This window comes from Dermacentor silvarum, chromosome 9 (genome assembly GCF_013339745.2).
Source record: "Dermacentor silvarum isolate Dsil-2018 chromosome 9, BIME_Dsil_1.4, whole genome shotgun sequence".
Classification (NCBI taxonomy): domain Eukaryota; kingdom Metazoa; phylum Arthropoda; class Arachnida; order Ixodida; family Ixodidae; genus Dermacentor; species Dermacentor silvarum.
Genome location: NC_051162.1, coordinates 109,605,138 through 109,624,186, shown reverse-complemented (window position 1 = coordinate 109,624,186; position 19,049 = coordinate 109,605,138). Strand labels below are relative to the sequence as shown.

Sequence of the window (19,049 nt, the reverse complement as noted above, 5' to 3'; positions counted from 1 at the left end):
AAACAGCCAAGAATCTCCACCAGCAGCCAGTACAATACTATTGGTCACTGCAATAATCGCTATCTGTTGGTCTGGTTGCGCTCTGGGCCACCTATTCCGACCGCTCTCGGTTTATGCCTCCGCTAACTCCGTAATCCGAAAACTGACACCGGAGTACCAGACGATTCTATAACTCTCTATTGTCTTCAGAAACCGCCTCTCGCTTCTAATAGAAACAGAAAAGCATTACTAATGCAAACGCAGATTTCATGTTGCTTTTCTTCGCATTGTGGTAAAGGTATAGCTGCGGAAATGGCGTGGGGATGACGATGGGATACGACAATGTAATGCGACGATGCGACGGTCGTCCGTGAAGTAATGGAAAAGGCCAGATGATGGCCTCGGCAAACCCCAGTTTCTAGCTTTTCCCCGCTATGGCCGTAGTAAATAAATCACACAGGACTTAGTTTGTCATACAAATCATTAACTGAGACAGGCATTTCGTCTGTCTCACTGAACAATCTTAGCATGAAATAATTGCAGTCTTGTTTTGCGTCCCTAGTTCGACTTTTATGCACGGTTATTTGTTTGGCACGAAATGCCTGTCTCAGTTAATGATTTGTATGACAAACTAAGTCCTGTGTGATTTATTTACTACGGCCATAGCGGGGAAAAGCTAGAAACTGGGGTTTGCCGAGGCCATCATCTGTCCTTTTCCATTACTTCACGGACGACCAACGCCACATTAATTGGAGTGACCGACAGTGCAGCATGCGAGGTCTGCGGCACCGACGAAACTATTGACCACCTGCTGTGCCACTGTCCACGATATGCTCAAGAAAGACAAGATCTTGCTAACGCGCTAAAAAAACTGGACGATCGGACGCTTTCCGTGCAGGTGCTGCTAGAACACCGCCCCCATCGCTCGTCGGCCCATAAAGCGGTGAAGGCACTTTTGTGCTTCTTGAGGACAACGGGCTTGTGTCAACGTCTGTGACTATTAGTGCACTAACACACGCGTCAGCGAACTAACCGCTCATTTCTCTTCTTTCCTTCCCTCCTCTCTCTCCCTGTCATCTTTGTGTTCCCTCTTCCCATTCTCCCGGTGTATGGTAGCCAACGGGACGTTATCCTGGTTAACCTCCCTGCCTTCTGCCTTTCTCTTATTTCCTCCTCCTCCCTCGCCACTGCTTCTTACAACGTACTTCTCTCCGTATACCCCGTTCTTCTTTGGACAAACACCAAACATCGACTTCTTCCGCATGACGTCCCACCGTCGACGTGTCATGGTAAGCGCTCGCATGAACTGCTCTCAGTATTTGAGCATATATTGTGAACGGTTTAGCCCATGAACTATGGAAGCGTGGCATGATGACTGGTATCAAAGCCAGAGATGGAAGAAGTCGACGAACGGACGAGCGGTGGCGTGAGCCGCGGCTGCACGTTCTTAGGCGCGGCTGACAATAAAGTTGCGATCTGTGTGGTACACAGATCACACAAATACGGGATCATATTACGCATTGTTATGACACAATAAAGAGGAAGTTGCATTCAATTTTGTAGCTTGTAATTAACAGTCTCGCGAACGCTTTGCACAACATTGATTTTAACTTGCGCGCTGAGTCTGGATATTGCTTCCTGTATCTTCATTTAGGTGCATTTAACACAATATATGCTACATATTTTCCGTGTTCCTTTCTGCTTTTCAGTTACTAGGATTTCTTATAATTATACCATGCTTACAAATAATGTATTTAACATGTTATGCTATAAATATTTGTTATTTATTATGGCATTTTCTGATTTTGCGCAAGATATTGTGACGCCGTGTCATTCATTTTTTTCGTATTTACATTACTGCTACTGTTACACTGCTAACTTCATAGCACAAGAGCACTACATGTGCTCGGGCTCATATTGACCGGACCCGGCCCGAGGGCCGGACTGTGGCAGAGTAAGGAATTGTTGATTCGGGCCCGGCAAAGTTCGGACCTAGGAGCTATATGCACTCTAGTCAGACTCGGGCCTGATGCGGTCCCATATAGGCCTGGGCATGCTATCTGCAACTCCGAAAGAATGATGACCATAAAAACGGTGTCTAAAAACTCTGCTAATGAGATTAGGAAGCAATTGGTGGAGGCTTAAGTTCAGTGATAACCGCATTGGTTAACGAAATTTTGAGGTGGGCCAGCAGTTGCCCCTTCTTTTCCCCCTTTTATTCTTAATTTAAGGGTATTTACAGACTGTCTGCAACCCATTCATTTCAGTCCAGACTGCAATCACTAAACTGATAGATCAGTAAGACTCTGTACGATACAACGCTAGTCTGAGCCGTAACCGCTTAACGGTCAAACAGAGAGACTCGGTCGGTCATATGTAGGCCTTATGCTCGAAGTTCGGAAAAAGCAGAAGAGTAAGGTTCCGTTTAGTTGTGTGTTTTTCATCAGTGTTCTTGTGAAACCTCTCCATTTGACTATGTAAATATTTTCGCAGCAATATATCTTCAAGTTTTCTGACCTCCAACCTGCCTCCTGCTTCATCAACGCTGATTATCACCTTGAAGAGATTTTATCATGTTCAAGGAGAAAGAAGAGACCTCACTGCACATAAGCGTCACACTTCCATGTAAACAATTTCTATTTAACGGAGCAAAAAGAGCTGATAGTGACAGTGTTTTACGGCGCCCGCAAGGCCACTAGATAAGCCTATCTAAATTAACATTCGCGCCAAGTTTGTTGGCTTGAATTTCATTCTCGTCATTTGCAGTGGTTGTTTGTGACTCGAAATTAAGATGAAAGGGCTAGCAGTGTGTGCGCGAGTATACACCTATGCCTTCACTTATATTGCCACAGAACTATTTGGAAAGTGTAGTCTGGGCGTTCGCATCAACGAATGAAAATGGCAACCTGAGGATGCAAATTTTCTCGCTTTTCATGTTTTGTTTTTAGCAGCAACTTCAGTGGCATACCCAACGAAGTGAAATCTGCCTACTGCTCGTTTTTCATTTTATCTCGCCTCTCACTGTTATCTTTTATCTTCGAGTTCTTGCGCTACAAAGATCATGCCCAGATACGCTTCAACGACTTTTTTTATTGTCTCCTCCTTCAAAAATATGCAGACATTGTGCCCCTCTCAGTGCAGTTGCTAGCCTGCTCGCTGTTTGCCTCTATCTATTGTCATGTGTAATTTTCATATGGGATAATCCAATAATAACATCTGTGTTTTCGGCTACCATCTTCGCAATAACCGAGAACTCGAGTAAGCTTTGTTTAGGCACAAGGGCTATTGGGTCGAACCGAAGCGGGTCGTGCCGGGTACGGGGTAGATTCGAAATCACCGGGCCAGGCTCGGGCGCGCTAGGGAATGGCACGTTAGTGTTCGGGCCGGGCGTGGGTCAGGAAAAGCCACTCGTACATTGCTCTATAGTTGATTCCAAGACGTCGTCAGGCCACAGCCTTAATGTTCATGCAGTGCTCCGTTTTGTTTATAGACGGACGAAAGTAATAAACGCCGAGGAATTATTTCAGTACATCACTTGCCACCAGCACGTTTTTAAGCGAATATGCGTGACGCTATGTTATCGAAATAAGAAGTTTTGCAGATAATAGAGAATTAGGGGTAGCATTTCTAGTCTATAAGGACATAGAGGGCAACAATGATGCATTAATACAGCATTAGCGCGGAATCGAACCAGGGACCCCTCGCTTCCGAACGCGCGGCGCTAACCACTACGCCACGAAGCGCACATGGACACACGCACCACGATGACAATAAATACCCAACATTAACGAAAGACTGCGCGTTTCTAACGCGTTGTGCTAGCGCGTTACGGCCCGTGTAAGAAGCTAGTGTAAGACGCTGTGGCCTCTCCGCCTTACCCCCGTATTCATAAACGCTCCTCGACTTGAACTTGACTTGCCACCGCCTTGGACAGCGCGTTCGAAACGCGTTGAAGGCGGTGGCAAGTGAAGTTCAAGTCGAGGAGCGTTTATGAATACGGGGGTTATACTCTCTCAGCAGTCATGTGATGGCGTCGGCAAACGCGGTGCACGTTCCGGCATGTGTAAACGGCTGCGTAAGACGCTGTGGCCTCTCCCCCTTACTAGAGAGTACTGCACGTTTCTAACGCGTTTGTGCTAGCGTCCCCTTAAGCGGGAGATGGTGCAATTATAATGAAGGGCGCTGTTATAAAATAGGAATGACGTCACATATGGCGCGTGTCATTGGTGGAAGTCAATCGTTCGATTTAGTGCGGCGAGACTGGGCGAATTACACGGAAGATTCACGGTTTACCGATGATTCCCTCCGGAGCTTCGCCCACTCATCATCATTCCCCCCGTGGATATGCGGTGTTTTTTTTGTTTTTTTTTTTTTAAGATTGCGCCTAGTATCATCTCCAACCAATCTGCTTAGCTGGTAGCCATTTCATGCTTACACCTACTCTCTGTTATGGGAGAGCCAGCATTTTTTTTTCTCCACCTTCGCCTCCGCGCACCGTGGCGTGTAGGAAACACTTGCGAGCGCTGTCAGCGCTTGTATGTAGGCTCCCAATGGCTGCGTGTAGGAGAGCTCGATCTGGATGGTGGTGTTGGAATGAATGGTAAAAATGCTGGAAAGGGGGTTTGTGTTTGAGTTTCCGCGTAACGTATTATGTTTTCTCGTATATTCAAATTACAACCTGGCGCTATCATGCCTGTAGGTTGTGTGTTAGTCGTAGTTCACGAATTTTCTGGCGTACTTTCCTTTCAGAAATTCAAATAGTTCAATAACGCCTCTGCGCGACGCGGAGGGCCTGCGTGGACGAGGATCCGTGGTTTGAGATGATTTGCTCGGCCGCGGACGCTGGCGCCATCGTCAACGCTGACACCAACGCCGGATTTTCTCGACACTGCACCCTATTGCGTTAAACACTATTGCGTTAAAATATCTGAATTCGATGCCCATTCAGCGACGCGTGAAGCGTCATGCTGTTGTCGGCGTTGCTACCGTCGTGTCGTTATCGGTGTCATCGCGCCACTGTCTTCCTTGTTACGCCCTGTAGTTGTCGTCCTAGTAGTCGCTGTCTTCTTCGCTACAGTTGCCACTGCCTTCGTTCACACCTCTGTTTGATCCTCTGAAAAGTTCCTACGGAGCGATTACAACAAGAATGTTCAGAGACACTGTTCTCTGCTGTGACGTTAACCTTTTTTTTTCACGCCTTGTAGATACTGTAGCAGGTGTTACTGAAAAAAAAAGAACAGGGATTATGACGTTCGCACTTGTGTATGTGTGCTGGTCGCTCCACTGTTTTCGCGATATGTCTCAGACCGGACAATGCAACGCCTTTTTGCCAATGGTTATATATAACACCCTCAACAGATGCCCCAAGGAATATTTATTGTGCTTTGTTCGGTGAATTCAACTGTCCTTCGAGAATTTTCGCCGTGTTTAGCGGGGAACTGAAACTCAAATAAATCTCGACATTGCGGCACCGACAAACCATGTGCAAAATGTATTGCAAGCGGCTCATTCTCCTATTATTGGTTCTTGCCACCGTAGGCGCGCAGTACGTGGGTGAGCATACCGTGCTTTACAAAAAAAAAATTCTTTTATTTGTACACAGTAAGACAATCCTTAGCAAATTGGCTATTTATTAATTTATTTACAATACTACCAACCTCTTGCGAGATTATAGCAGGCGGGTACCGCATGATACAAGGGTACCTATATTTGTGCTTATAGTTAAATTTCAGAGATAGCAATGAGCTTGGTCTTTAAAGGACGATGCCAGCGAACATGGGCTGGCATCGCTCGACCATGGATCATAGAAATGAGCAAGCGGTCATAAACATTAAATTTAGATACCGGATGGTGAATTGTACTTAGTTTTGAGGTGTGTTATAGCAGTTCTTGCCTTTTTGACAAACAGCTATTTGACAAACATTTTTTTTTCTGGCAGCCAGGCGTGTTACCATATACGTGTGTAAGACCCATCTTATTACATTTTTCAAAGCACCAGCTTCCTCATGTCCTTCATATTGACATACCAGCGCTCGCATCCATCAGCTCATCCAGATATCCTTATTTACCAATTAATATACCGTTCATTCACTCCCCTTGCCATACACCATTCATCGATCTACCCATTCGTTTACCAATTATCTATCAAGTGATCCTCACACACTCAATAAATTCATTTCATTCATCCATTGTTCGCAGAATGGCGTGCAGATTTTGCATTCAGCCTGTGAAGAAACCGGGGAAGATAGCTTCACGAATAGAGACGCGTGGAGGAAATGAACGCAACGAGATATAGCAAGGTTTTTTCCTGCTCCGCTTGATAAAAGTAAATTGGCTGTTGTTTTGGCCTGCTTTCACCTTTTTCTCAAGGGTGTTTGCAGAACGCTAGAGAGTAAATGGAACATAAAAGTAGTATTTTTAAGTGCCCGCGTGCAAAATACCTCGCGAATATAGCCCCGTCAAAACACCCATGCCAAAGGAGCGCGGATATATAACAAGGCAGCATTTCGGGGTCGTGCGAGAATATTCATCAGCGCAAAAAGGAAAACATGTATTTGGGTTTGTCATAGAAGGCACGAAAGCCGCTTAAGCTAATAAAATCTGTACTACCCAAATCTAATAAAAACAAATTTGGAGTGCCACACTTGGAAAAGAATGGGCCTATTGAATGCGCGGTTTGACGGCACTCATTGAAACACATCAATAAAGAAACTTCTCTGGTTAGAGTCCTCAAACTTGCGCCGTTATTTGGGAAAATATAATGCGCCAGATTATTCTTAGGCACCGCCGTGTTTATACTTTACCAAAAGGCCGGTTCTGTTCCAGAGTACCGATTTCAATGCAATTCCAACGAAGTACGTCTGTACGAAGTGCCTCGCCTCGACCGCTTCTGCAAGCCTTGGCTCGCTTTGGCCACTGAGTTGTACAAGCATCGCTGGTGCCTCTGCAAAGAAGGATACGTTCGCAACGCCTGGGGCCACTGCATCTCCCACCGTGAGTGCAACAGCTGCGCCAGCGAGCGTCACTCGGACTTCAACGGCTGCTCATCGGCATGTCCGCTGGTCTGTGGTAAACCCGAACCCCAGGTCTGTACGAGACAGTGCGTGGTTGGCTGCGCCTGCGCACCTGGATACATACTGTGAGTAATTTTGCTTAGTGTTTAGCACGAATGATGGCCCCGGGATATATTTTGCACTGATGGACGCTTTGCATGGAAAAACCTTTGCCTACACGCACGAATCATGACATTATCCCTTTTAGACCACCGGTACTTCTCATTCCAATAGATTTCGGCGCCTGGACCCATTCTTTCTCTGCCATGGATCACCATCTCTACTCTCCGGAAGCAGAATAGTAGCCTTTGGTTCACTCTAAAAAAAAGTTTACACCTCTTAGTGCGTATCTTGTCTCCAAACAAAAATCATCATCGGTTTTGTTTGCGCTTACATTTTTGAAATCTCTACGTGTGTATCAAGAATGCTGTGTCACACTGATAACGTTCGTGCCGTTCGTGAAATGGAAGTAACCGGGCGTGCAGCGTTAACAAAAAGAAAGGTATGTTCGATAGATGACGGTCATTCTGTGGGGTCAAGGTAATCCACAAACAGCGCAAGCATTTCTTAGAGTGTTGGCTGTAGCCAAAAGAAGTCTTTTCGAAGTCTTCTGCCATCCTTATCCGAGTGAACGCGACGTTGACTGTTATCACGGTGGTGGCTAGAACAAATTTGAGTGCACTATTTGTAACTGATATCACTATAGTGCACATAGACAATGAAATGTAGCAATGATGCTTTCGTTGATGACATACCGATTTCGGAACGAACCGTTTGAAATGCTCTCCTCATTGGTTGTCCAAATGCAGAGGGTGACGCTGGCATTCATACGCTTTCGAAGTGCCAGAAGCTCTACTGCTGCGCGCTTGTGTATGGTCGGTTTCTGATGTTTATTAGAGAGTTTTAGCTTGTGTGGTATTTCGGTAAATGCATGTGTATTATGCATAAGTGCGGGTCTATGTGTAAATGCGGGTGTATTATCACATAGGCGGAGGCGTAAACGTGAGTGGCCCGAGCGTTCCAGCCACGCGGTGGTGCAGAAGTCAATCAGACAAACACAGTGATGATGTTGCAATAAACCAAGGTATTCTTTTCCGTTGCTGTTCTAAATTTTTGTAACTGTGTCACGATTTGTTGCTGCCGAAAATTTACACCACAAGCGAAGTCGAATACACTTGTTTGATGCTAGCTCTGTGTTTGTGTAGTTTAGCTCTGCATCACGAGGTGACACCACCTGTCCAGCCGATCACGTTTACACCTCCTGCCCATCCCATTAAAGAGCCAGTCCACCTGCTTTTACCAGCATATCGGACACACTAAAACTCTCTATTGTCAATTTTCTACGATACCGTCCCAAATACCCAATTGCAGAAAATCAAAGCATTTTTTCGGCATAAAACTAACTTTCTTCTTTATTTGCCCTTTATCTCCCTATTGCTTTGCGCAATTTCATTTCACACCTACGGAGAAGGTTATAGATTAATAAATCAATTATGTACGAGTAAAGAAGAGTGTCGTGTTCGTCCTGGTTTTGTATGTGCAGAAATTTTCATCGTCCATGTAAATAATGATATTTCTGATGTAAACCTATTACGCCGAGCCCAACGTGGATGCATCTAGCATCGTTAGATACAAATAAACATGAAATTTTCTGTTCTTACATAGGCGTAATGTCTGGAAACAGGATACACTGAGTTAACGGTCATCTGCATCCCCGACATGTTTCACGCAGCACGGCAAACGTAACATCACACTTAAGGGCTTGCCTTTCCTTTCAGTGACCCCTGGGGCAAGAAACCGTGCGTTCCTGTAGCCGGGTGCCCGCCACAGTGTCCGCGTTACTCCAATTTCCAGCTGTGCACGTCCAACTGTGCGCCCACGTGTAACGGACCTCGACAGGACATTTGTGAGATGACTTGCGGCAACGGTAAATGCGTATGCTGGCCCGGTTTCTCCGAAGTGTTCTGGAAGGGCAAGAAGCACTGTGTTCCACCAAACCAGTGCCCCAGGATGCAATAAACATTGTGTTGACAAAGGCAAAAGCTGTGTTTACCATTGTACGCCACCGAACACACACAAAAAGCTTGTCGAGGAATTCAACTAAAGTCTGTCCAAGTTAGCATCTACCCCAGTTAATTCTTACTAATGAGCAGACGAAACAAGACAACAAGCAGGTAGAGAAAGAGAAAAAAAAATCTGTTTGTCTGCCTATTCATTGTCTGCTCGAGCATGTGTTTTGTTTCTAAGATAGCTGCCCCAGTATCAACACAAGACATTGATCATTTTCTAGAAGGAAACTGGATATAATCCCTGCAGATCACTTTCACGTGCATGCGGCTTCAGTGAAGCGAATGTCATTTTGTCAATGCACACAACTAAGCGGCGCAAAATAACGCTTTTAGCAGTGTCAGACCTTCTCTCGCTACTATACACTTCTCGCTTATCAAATGCGGCCTTTCTCAATGTAATATTATTAAACGTGCCTGATTGAGAGAGCGGTAGGAAGGCGGCTTTAAAATTACGGAGACATGTACAACGAATTAGCCAAATACACATTTGAGAGAAGCAAAACCTGGTGTTCCTTTTCTGTATCTTTCCTTGGTTGAATTCCCGGATCCTTAATTAAAAAGGAAAGAAGAATCCCCCGAAAAGTACAAAGCGTTAAGATGACGGCAAGTGTGCCTTTTGGCTTGGTCACCCGATGTTAGCACCTCGGCGTGAGCACTCACAAGCGCTGTGCCGTGGGTCTCCGAGATTAACGCCGTTTCCCGACGTCTGTTTGTGTGCTGGACACGGGGGGGGGGGGGCTGCTCCGTCGTCTACCAGGACCTCTGGAGCTGAAGTCCCATTCGTTGCCGCCTGTCACCGCGGCTCGAGTTCATTCAGCATTGAACTCGAGCCGCGGTCACAGGTGCGGCTCGAATGCATCCTAATATATTCATTCAGCATTGCATTGCCAGTGAGCGTTGTTAATAAAATCTCACTGCGAATAAATTAGGATCTTCTTTGTGACAGGCATTAATAGTGTGTACAAGAAAAGCGCCGTCCAGGCAGTACTGCTGTATAAAGCAGCGTGCCACCCGGACGGCGACTTCTGCATAATGCATATGTTGCACACGCGGTGCGTACTGGGACTGCTGCGTGAGAACGTGAGATACGGCTTTCTGAAACAAGAAAGCGTTAACAGGAATCTTTGTCATAAAGCGAGCGTATTACTGTCATCGTCAGAACCTGCTGAGTACCAACTGATTCCGGCTGCACCTACGAAAATGCTATGCGTGGTTTGACTAGCACGGCCAAGCAGCGAGTGGCAGCTTTGGTGGCACTAATATTTTCGAGCTACGCGTAAATAGCCTATTGAATGGCACACGCAGCGCAGTAATCTTAATTCTAATTTCTGAGCTTTTAGAAGCCAAATCCACGGTATGATTGTGAGGCACGTCGTGGTTGGAGACTCCGAATAAATTTTGGCCACCTGGGGTGATTTAACTTGCACCCATGCACGGTACATGGCCACAAAGCACTCTTGTGTAGAGTGGCGACCTGTATGCTGGTGTTCTGGTTAGTAACTTCAAAAGAGAACAATGAGTGCACTGAACTTTCCTACATATGCTTCCAAACGGCACGCCTGCTACTAAGGACTTTCTTCGTCAATACATTAATCGGACACGCTAGAAGTGACCTAATCCAAATGAGGCAAACGAATCTTATCTGTTGTTTACTTTTATGCTTTATATTGTCGCGAAATTACACTTAAGGGCGTGCACAGCGTCGGCTTGACACAGCTGGACAAGATGGCGTGGATCTTCTAAAGCCTGCGTCCTCAGACTTCACTTGTTTCTCAGCCCCCGAATATACCAGAGCTCACGTTCCAGCCGTAACTTCTTTCTTAGTGCTGGCTCGTGACACCTCATTGCAGTATTATAGAAGTTCGTCACGTCTCATGAAAATCTCGCCTTGCCGGCAGCGCGATCACCTAATGATCAAAATTGCATGCGTTCTCAAGGTTGTAACAAAAGACATCAACACAAAAGTAGGTTCTTCTTATTATTTCCTCTTGCACTGTTGAAAATCCTCAATGACGTAGACGACGCCCTAGCTGACTACGAAAGAAAGGAAACCGAGAACACCTAAGCACTTCCTATGAGTTGTGAATGCAAAAACATTAATGTCCAATTGAACGCCGCTGAGTGACCCTTCGAGCTTTGAGCTGCGAGCAATGTACCATAGCGGTTCGTGCTGCCCAAGCCAGCAAGCAGCAGCAGCCTGCGGTGCCAACGCCGCATACCACCGACGTCATGCGCGACGGGAGACCAGAGCAGCAGCAGCAGCCACCAAAGCCGACAGGCGCGCGCAGCAGCTAAATCCAGTATGGGTGAGGGAGAGAGATAGGGACCGCGCACCGGCTTCCAAGAACGAGAGCGAGGGTGACGTGGCGTCGCGGCGATGCGCTCTCCCCTCACGCAACGCCTGGCACGCTACTACAGCAGCAGGTGTGACTTTTCGCCCGCTCTGCTCAGTCGAGGGGCGCTCGTTACGTGGCGTCGCTGCCAATGGGAATTTAGGTGCCGTTTCGCTGCGACAGACTACAGACACCTGCTTCCTATCTCGATGGGCCATTTGACGCTCTCGCATCGAAAAAGTGGTAAAAGCGCCCACACAATTTCATCAACATTATCGACGTTGTTATCGTAAAGGTGAACGGGCTGAAAGTTCTAAAAGGGTCTACTTCGTACACTTTATCTGTTTGTGTTCTTGTGCTCATCATTACTTGCATCTGTAACTGTAATTGCACGCTCCTGACAGCTCTGATCCAGCGCTATAGAGCATACGATATAGCTAGGATAATAAAAAAAACACGCCCGGACTCTGTAGCCTCAGTGCGGTATTCACGCTTTCTTTGAGACATCCGTATAACGTCTCCACGCAGGGAAGTGCTTTTATTGCGATAGCAATTACATGGACACTCCAAAGCAGATTTCTGCCGTCGGCGTCGCCGTCGTCGTCGTCGTCGTCGTCGCCGTGGGGTTCCGTATGACGTCAATGGAGATGAAATCGCCGCCGCGCGCCGCCGAACGCTGTATGTGCGAGTGAAAGGGCGCGAGGGACGCGCGCTTTCACGGGGAGTGAACCCACGGCGGAGATCAAACGCGCGTTCTGCGCCGTGCTCCCTTAAGGGCTGCAGAAGTAGGCGTCTCTTTTCTCCTTTACAATCACCATATATATAGAGCAAACGCGCCTTCTTCCGATGCGTGAAAGGCCGTGGGGTGGGGGGGGGGGAGGGAAGGGAGGTCACGTTTAGCTGCGGCACCACGTGCCTATTTATATCAGAGGCTCCGGCACCAGTCACCAACGCCGCACGCATTTTGTGCGAACGCGGGCAAAACGCCGACGGCGTCGACAACAGTTCTGCGTGTTGCCGGTGCTGCTCCATGTCCAAGTTTATACAGCTGATAAAGCTACTATCATTACCCCGTATAGCTCTACAAATTTGCTATCGCAATTGATGCGTCGCCTTTCAGGGGAAACTGCGACAACTTTTTATTTGCCTTTCGCTCAGATTTTCCTTACCACACGCCGAGTAAAACACTCTGTGACTGTGCAGCGGCAACATGTGCCTTTTGTCGTCACTTATCATCGATGGCGCCACATGGCCGGCTCCAAAGAGCTCCGCAGGAGCCTTAAAGAATACTGGAATACGGGTACAGACAAATGCGAGCAGGGCTTTCAACCCATTGTTGCTTCTGTGCAGAATATGGGGACTGCGTGAGAGCTTGCACAAGTTGCCGCGCACTTCCTACTTCTTTGTGTATTTTCTGTGAAGGAGTTTCTTTTTCATCCTCCACTACATTTTTTGCCGCCTCTCTCCATTATTGGGTAGCCAGAAAGAATATACTCGAGCCCGCACCTACCTTTCTCTCTATTTGGATAGATTTTGTATGCGCTGTTGTATCCGTTTTAAACTACATCAACAAACACTGAGTAAGGTTTTCCTCACGCAGTCACAATTCTGCTCAATTCGACCCCACAAAAAGTTGCCACAGCTTTCCGTTCCTGAAACCCTACCACATATCGTTATGCATCCACATTTACACCATGAAAACTTCAGTTCGTTGTTTTAATGGTTTTTCATAGGTCGGAATTGTGAGAGACCAAGCTGCTTCGAATGCAAAATAGCGTCGGCCACAGACCACAAAAAGCGATTATTATTCCCCTGACATGTTTTCGATCGCAAGTTTTTCCTTAAGCAGAACTACGTGCTCATTTTTTTTTGTTCCCACAGCATGGGGGAGTCGAGAGAGCGTTCCACTTGAGAGATAAAGACAAACGATGCAGGGCGATGCGTAATATAAGGCACATAGAAAATAATAATGCTCCCTTTTTCCAGCAGCAGCAGTGTGCTTACCTAGTTGCCGCACAAGTGCAGACGTTGCACGGCCGAGCATAAATGAGTAAGTGCGCTTGCATTTTCACGAACAATAGCGTCTGTAGGGGCAACAGATCCCCACAGGACTGCGCAAACTGCCTTTGCAGCACTTCGATCGTGCAGTGCGTTCCAGTTCACCAATGTGCAGTGGATTCTCTTTTGAAATGAGTGTAAAGGGCATTGTTCTGGCATGTATAATTGTCTTGGCCACTACCGAACAAGTTTATGGTGAGCACAATTTTCGTGCACTTCCCAACGTCAACAGTAGTTACTTTAAAATATCGAAAACGTGAAGAATGTATTTAAGCAAATACAAATCTTTGCGATCATCTCATATAAGATTCGTCTTCAAACCCTTTTGCCAGCGAAATGTGACCACGGATGTTGCGTCTTTTAGGACCGCTGAATAAGCCAATCTAGCTTCGAGCAATTCCAGCTTCTTCCTTTGATATGATATAGAATTCGCCGGGTCAGGCTATTTGCAATTGCTAAAATAATCATAAACACCATGCTCGAAATCACGCGTGTTTCCAGCGCTCACTGCAGAACAATCTGAAAGGAGTACTTCCTAAAAAACGCAAGAAAGTAACGCAATCTAAATCACAGCATTCCTTCAATGCAGGAAGGTTGTCCTTTGAGCTTAGCGCGTGCAAAGCTAGATGCCAACTGGAAGGTACGCGCACACTTGGTTCTTTGATGCAAAAGAGTTGCAGGGTACACAAAATGTGTTTCTGTAGTGGTCCTTATATAGCACCAAATATGACCTTTGTTTACAAAGAGCATAGCATGAAAATGAAAACTATTGCACGCGTCCAATTAAGTTGTCTGAATATTTTTTTTTCATCGGTTGGAAATGTGGCAAACAGGTAACCATGGAATGGTATTTGGACAGAGCAGAAAAACACGGACATGAGAAGAAACCAAGACGAAGACAAGCGCTATACAGACAGCGCTTGTCTTCGTCTTTGTTTCTTCTCGTGTCCGTGTTTTTTCTTTCTGCGCTTTCCAAATACCATTCCATGATGACGGACGAACAAGCCCACAACGCCACCCTCGTAGGTAACCATGGCACGCATGACAGTCACAAATTTCTAATATACTTCAAATGTAAGTAAGTTTTATTAATTACTGTGTTATTTAAACAATGTTTCGAGATGCAAGGCAGTTTTCTCGTAGCCACAAGAGGGCCTGGAACCATGATGCAGCCGGGTCCTCCCCCGGCGTGATGAAAAATCCATTGAATTTAGGGGCCCATCCAGCAAGTTCTATGATCATTGTGGCATTTTATGCTGTCGCACCTGTTCATACGAAAGAACTACGTAAACACGCTTGTTTGCTCACTCGATGGATTGCAACTGACTGGCTGACTGACGCACCCAGTCATTGACTTGCTTGCTCGCTCACTTACGAACTTACTCGGTCTAAGCCGAGAAGTTCTAAATTGGCAAATTAGTAGAGTACACTTTCATTTGTCCAAATGAAAGTAGCAGGCATAGTGGGCCGTCATGTGATACCATTGTCGAAACCATGCGCTTAAATGAAACCAAAGCTCCTGCTATCTCTTCCTCCATGGCACCAACGTTTTCTTAGGTAAAAGACTTGTTTGCGTATGAATTTCTCACTGATATCCTGAGCCCTTTCGAGGGCCAAAAGAAATGCAGACACACACTATGATCAGGATCGCTGGAGGTAGACATGTTCTGATTTTGTATTTCATATCGACGCAAGCTGTGGAATAACTTGATAGTTTTTTCTCCAGTGAAACGGTCGCTTTCTCCGAGACAAAAACACGCGATGAGTACAGCCTCACGTGCCATTGGGGCGAAAAAAGCAAGAAAAGCGCCAATGTGGCTTTCGATCTACTCCAGCTTGGGAGACGATTTGTGACAAACCTATGAACATTGTGTTTGTGTATACGTATATTAGCCATCTTGCTTGAAACTATTTTACGCTTCTATGTTACTCTGTGTCTACGTACGTCCATTAGCCGCCTCCCGTACACCTTGAAACTACTTTACCATTCTCTGTTTGTCTCTAATAAGGCCGCAACGTGGAATAAGTTGCGGTAAATGCTGACGTGTATTAGCTCTACAGACCACCAAACCATTGGTAAACCAACATGAGCCCAAGTATTCGTCTACGTGTTTGTCTCTTTAGTGGTAATTCACTTCAGCAAATCTGGAGAACTCAACCCAACATGCCCAGCAATTGGCGCCTAGTGAACGGGTCCCTGCGTTTAGTGTGTTCTGGCCAAAGTTCGGGCTGGAGTGCCACCTCCAGTGCGCTGTAAGGCGGCACTTGTCCTACGTGGACAGTTTACGAAACTAAACCATGATAATAATTTTGCAAACGACAATTCCATATTATTGCATTTATTGGCATTCCGCTCGATTTTCTTTCGGTTTCTGGTTTGTGTAATGAGTGACTTACACGTATCCGCTGCGTAGTTGTGCAAGGTAAACAGAACTCTATTAAGCTCATACGCAGCATTTGCCATCAGCTTCGCGGCGGCCGCATTTCGATTGAGGCGAAATGCAAAAACGCCTGAGTACTTGCGTTGTAGTGCATGTTAAAGAATACCAGGTGGTCAAAATTAATCCGAAGCCCTCGACTACGGCGTGCCTCATAATCAGAACTGGTTGTGGCACAGTAACACCCCACAAAGAAGAAGAAGATGCTTTCAACTTCGGGCTTCCTCAGACCCAGACTCAACAAAATCAGACACAGCTGGGCTCACTCGCAGTTTAACTCCACCAGATCAGAGCCAGCCTAGCTCCAGACCCTATAAATCAGACAACGCTGAAATAACTTGGACTCACAATCAACAAAACAGGAATCCGGTAGGCGCATTCAAAAAGTAACTTAGGCATACTTATATTATCGATTTATAGCCTCAATTCACTTGTATATTCAGAGGCAGATTTGATTTTAGTGCATGCGAACTTAGCATAGCGTGATATTATCAGACTGAAAAGCAATTGAAGTCAGATGAGGCTCAGACTCAGATTTACCCAACATTCGAGTCACCGTGGCTAACTCGGGCTCTGACCCGCGTCCACTTCACCTCACCGCGACTCATTTCGATTCAGATTCACAATTAGAGGGACTTCCCTCGGCACAATCAGACTCACACTATCGCCTATTCGCACTCATTTCGACTCTCTCAGATTTACACGCATTCGGACACACTCTGGCGCATGCTCACTCAGACACACCGGTCGCAGTGTGCGAGTTAGTCTGAGTGAGTCCATGTACGAAGCAGTTCTTGAACGCTTATCGGATGTACTTTTTCATCTCCGCAACGGCGTTTGTTCAGTCGTCTGCTTATTTCCAGGAGGAAACCGAACGTGCGGCGACCTGGAAGTCTACGTCACGGACGGCAGGCTGAGGTACGACACCTTCTGCAAACCCTGGACGACGCTCAAATGGCATCTGCGTAGGCCCCGCTGGTGCCTGTGCAAGCACGGATACGTGCGAAACGCCTGGGGACAGTGCATCACGGTACATGATTGCCACAGATGCCAGCACCAGCCGCACACAGACTATAACATTTGCTCTTCAGCCTGCCCCACCTACTGTGATAAACCCTTGCCTCAGACGTGCACAAAGAATTGTGTCGCGGGATGCGCCTGTGCGCCTGGCTTCGTACGGTGAGTATTAAATCAAAATTTCTTTGTGAAGCTGAAGAGGATTCCATGCAGTGGTGGGCGGACTCTAAAGTGAAGGGAGGAACTCCCTCCACAGCTCACTAGGTCGTCTTCTACGCTACTACTTGTTGCGCATCCTGATGTAGCACCAGTGTGACTACTGAAAGAGCCGAAGTGAGGGACAAAGCGTCATGATGTTTCGTGGCCACGTGATCGCCTTCTGCGTCACGTCGTCACGACACATACACCTCCTGGAAACGAAACCGAAACTGGTTTGTAGAAACGCTATAATACTGGGAATGCATTGAGGCAGGTTAGTGCTGTTGTAGGGTATTAATGTCTCGTACAATGATTTACGCAAGAAAGACAAAAATGTCTGAAATATTCCAGTAATCCTGAAGTTGCCTTCTCCTCCCGCGCTGTTCAACACACCTACTGTTTCCTTTCCATAATACAGGGCTGTCAATCAGAAATATCTGGCTAACCGTTCACGTTTAGTTTTGTTTATGTCTGTGTCTTTTCTGCATTTATTGTTTTTATTATACTGTTCCCTCCAGGCATCCCTATGTCCCATGGATGGCATGCGTACCGGTCACCTCTTGTGCGCCACGGTGCCCCCTTCACTCTAGCTTCCACGTGTGCACATCCAACTGCGCACCGCGTTGCAATGCACCTCGACCAAGCGAGTGCAAGACTAGGTGCCAGGACGGAGAATGCGTCTGCAACGAGGGATTTGCAAAGACATATTACTGGGGACAAGAGGTATGCGTGCCTTGGAACCACTGCCATATCACCAAACAATAAACAATGTTTCCAAAGCGATGTTTTTTTGTGTTATTTTCTCTGGGCTAAGCCGAAGAAAAGATAAACAAACTGCAAATGATTCTACAAAAGTGTGAGGTGGCATACACAAAGATCAGCTTTCGCCAACAACGAACACATAAAGACCCGCAACAGAATGAATGGAAAAAATAAAACCATGGAAAGAACAGGAGAGCGTACGAGTTTTTTTTTTTAATGTAGAAAAAAATACAACATAACTCATCTCACGGTGACTGTTGATGGTAATGCGATTAACATTGAAGCAGCGTAGCGAGACACAGTATTGCTAAGGTGACGTTTATTTAAAATATGTGGTCGCCATTCTGAGAATTTCATTGCTTCGGCAATATGCGGTATACACGGTCTCCGGTGTCTGCCCCCTTTGCTATGGCACTCGCTTGCCAAGGTCGCCCATGAGCATGACAGCAAGACGATGACTGTATGAGGACCACACAGTCATAACGGTAAAATCACAAAGAAGCAATGACGTCGATGGAAGGACAAAAACCTGTTTCACGTACATACAGCGACTGGAGCTAATAAAATCGGTAGTCGCACTTGTTGAAATCGCACGACTGCGATTTCAACAATGCGACTCGTGCGACTTCCAGGGTTGCTTGCTTCCAAGTTCTGTGGCACACGCCGCATAATTTTTCAAATGTAATGAAAACGAAAACGTGTGCGTTATGATATTACTGACCTGCTTTAATAGAAGCAAATAATACGCGTTTCTTTTTTGCAACTTAAAGCTTCGAAGTTTCAATTTGTTTTGGAGTGCGCAGCAGTGGTTCATGAAGTTCAGTATGATGAGACATCGCGAACGTTCACAGCTGTTTGCAGCTGGTCGTTAAGCGCTGTGTGTTGTCTCATATGCCTTCTATTTCCGTATCGCTGTGCCTTCACTACAACAATTTGCAAGATGATGTGTCCACATGCATATATAGCTACCCTCATAGCATATGCAGTAATCAGAATTCAGCTGCATCGAAGCCGTCGTGTCAGTGCAGTGATATCCTTAGGGTCAGCTTCTCTGGAATTGATATGTGCATATTTTATAATTTCGCGAAACCGGTGCCTGCTCCTAGCCATATTTTAGCACCAAACACAGCAGCAAGCACCAAC

The 19,049-nt window shown here is 46.3% G+C and overlaps 2 protein-coding genes across 3 annotated transcripts; both read left to right on the top strand.

Moving 5' to 3' along the window:
• Positions 1-5,358: 5,358 nt before the first annotated feature.
• On the top strand, positions 5,359-9,073 carry LOC119464099 (serine protease inhibitor swm-1). 2 transcript variants are annotated; one of them, XM_049655892.1, is made up of 3 exons: positions 5,359-5,532; positions 6,805-7,064; positions 8,810-9,073. In XM_049655892.1, exons 1-3 carry the CDS (start codon positions 5,460-5,462, stop codon positions 8,810-8,812), a joined length of 336 nt encoding a protein of 111 aa, XP_049511849.1. In that variant the 5' UTR covers positions 5,359-5,459; the 3' UTR covers positions 8,813-9,073. The 2 variants fall into 2 exon arrangements, with proteins under 2 accessions (XP_049511849.1, XP_037580864.1); XM_037724936.2 differs by having other exon boundaries at positions 5,365-5,532; positions 6,805-7,117.
• Positions 9,074-13,362: 4,289 nt separating this feature from the next.
• On the top strand, positions 13,363-17,927 carry LOC119464098 (alpha-tectorin-like). The gene is made up of 3 exons (XM_037724935.2): positions 13,363-13,483; positions 16,793-17,108; positions 17,663-17,927. The coding sequence occupies exons 1-3, from the start codon at positions 13,480-13,482 to the stop codon at positions 17,907-17,909; spliced, it is 567 nt and encodes a 188-aa protein (XP_037580863.1). The 5' UTR covers positions 13,363-13,479; the 3' UTR covers positions 17,910-17,927.
• The last annotated feature ends 1,122 nt before the right edge of the window (positions 17,928-19,049 follow it).

Excerpts from the sequence above, each read along its gene's own strand:
- LOC119464099 (XM_037724936.2), top strand. The coding sequence starts at position 5,460 with ATGTGCAAAATGTATTGCAAGCGGCTCATTCTCCTATTATTGGTTCTT. Across the intron at positions 5,533-6,804 it reads CGTAGGCGCGCAGTACGTGG|AGTACCGATTTCAATGCAAT; the intron begins GTGAGCATACCG and ends GTTCTGTTCCAG. Across the intron at positions 7,118-8,809 it reads TGCGCACCTGGATACATACT|TGACCCCTGGGGCAAGAAAC; the intron begins GTGAGTAATTTT and ends CTTTCCTTTCAG.
- LOC119464098 (XM_037724935.2), top strand. Across the intron at positions 17,109-17,662 it reads TGTGCGCCTGGCTTCGTACG|GCATCCCTATGTCCCATGGA; the intron begins GTGAGTATTAAA and ends TGTTCCCTCCAG.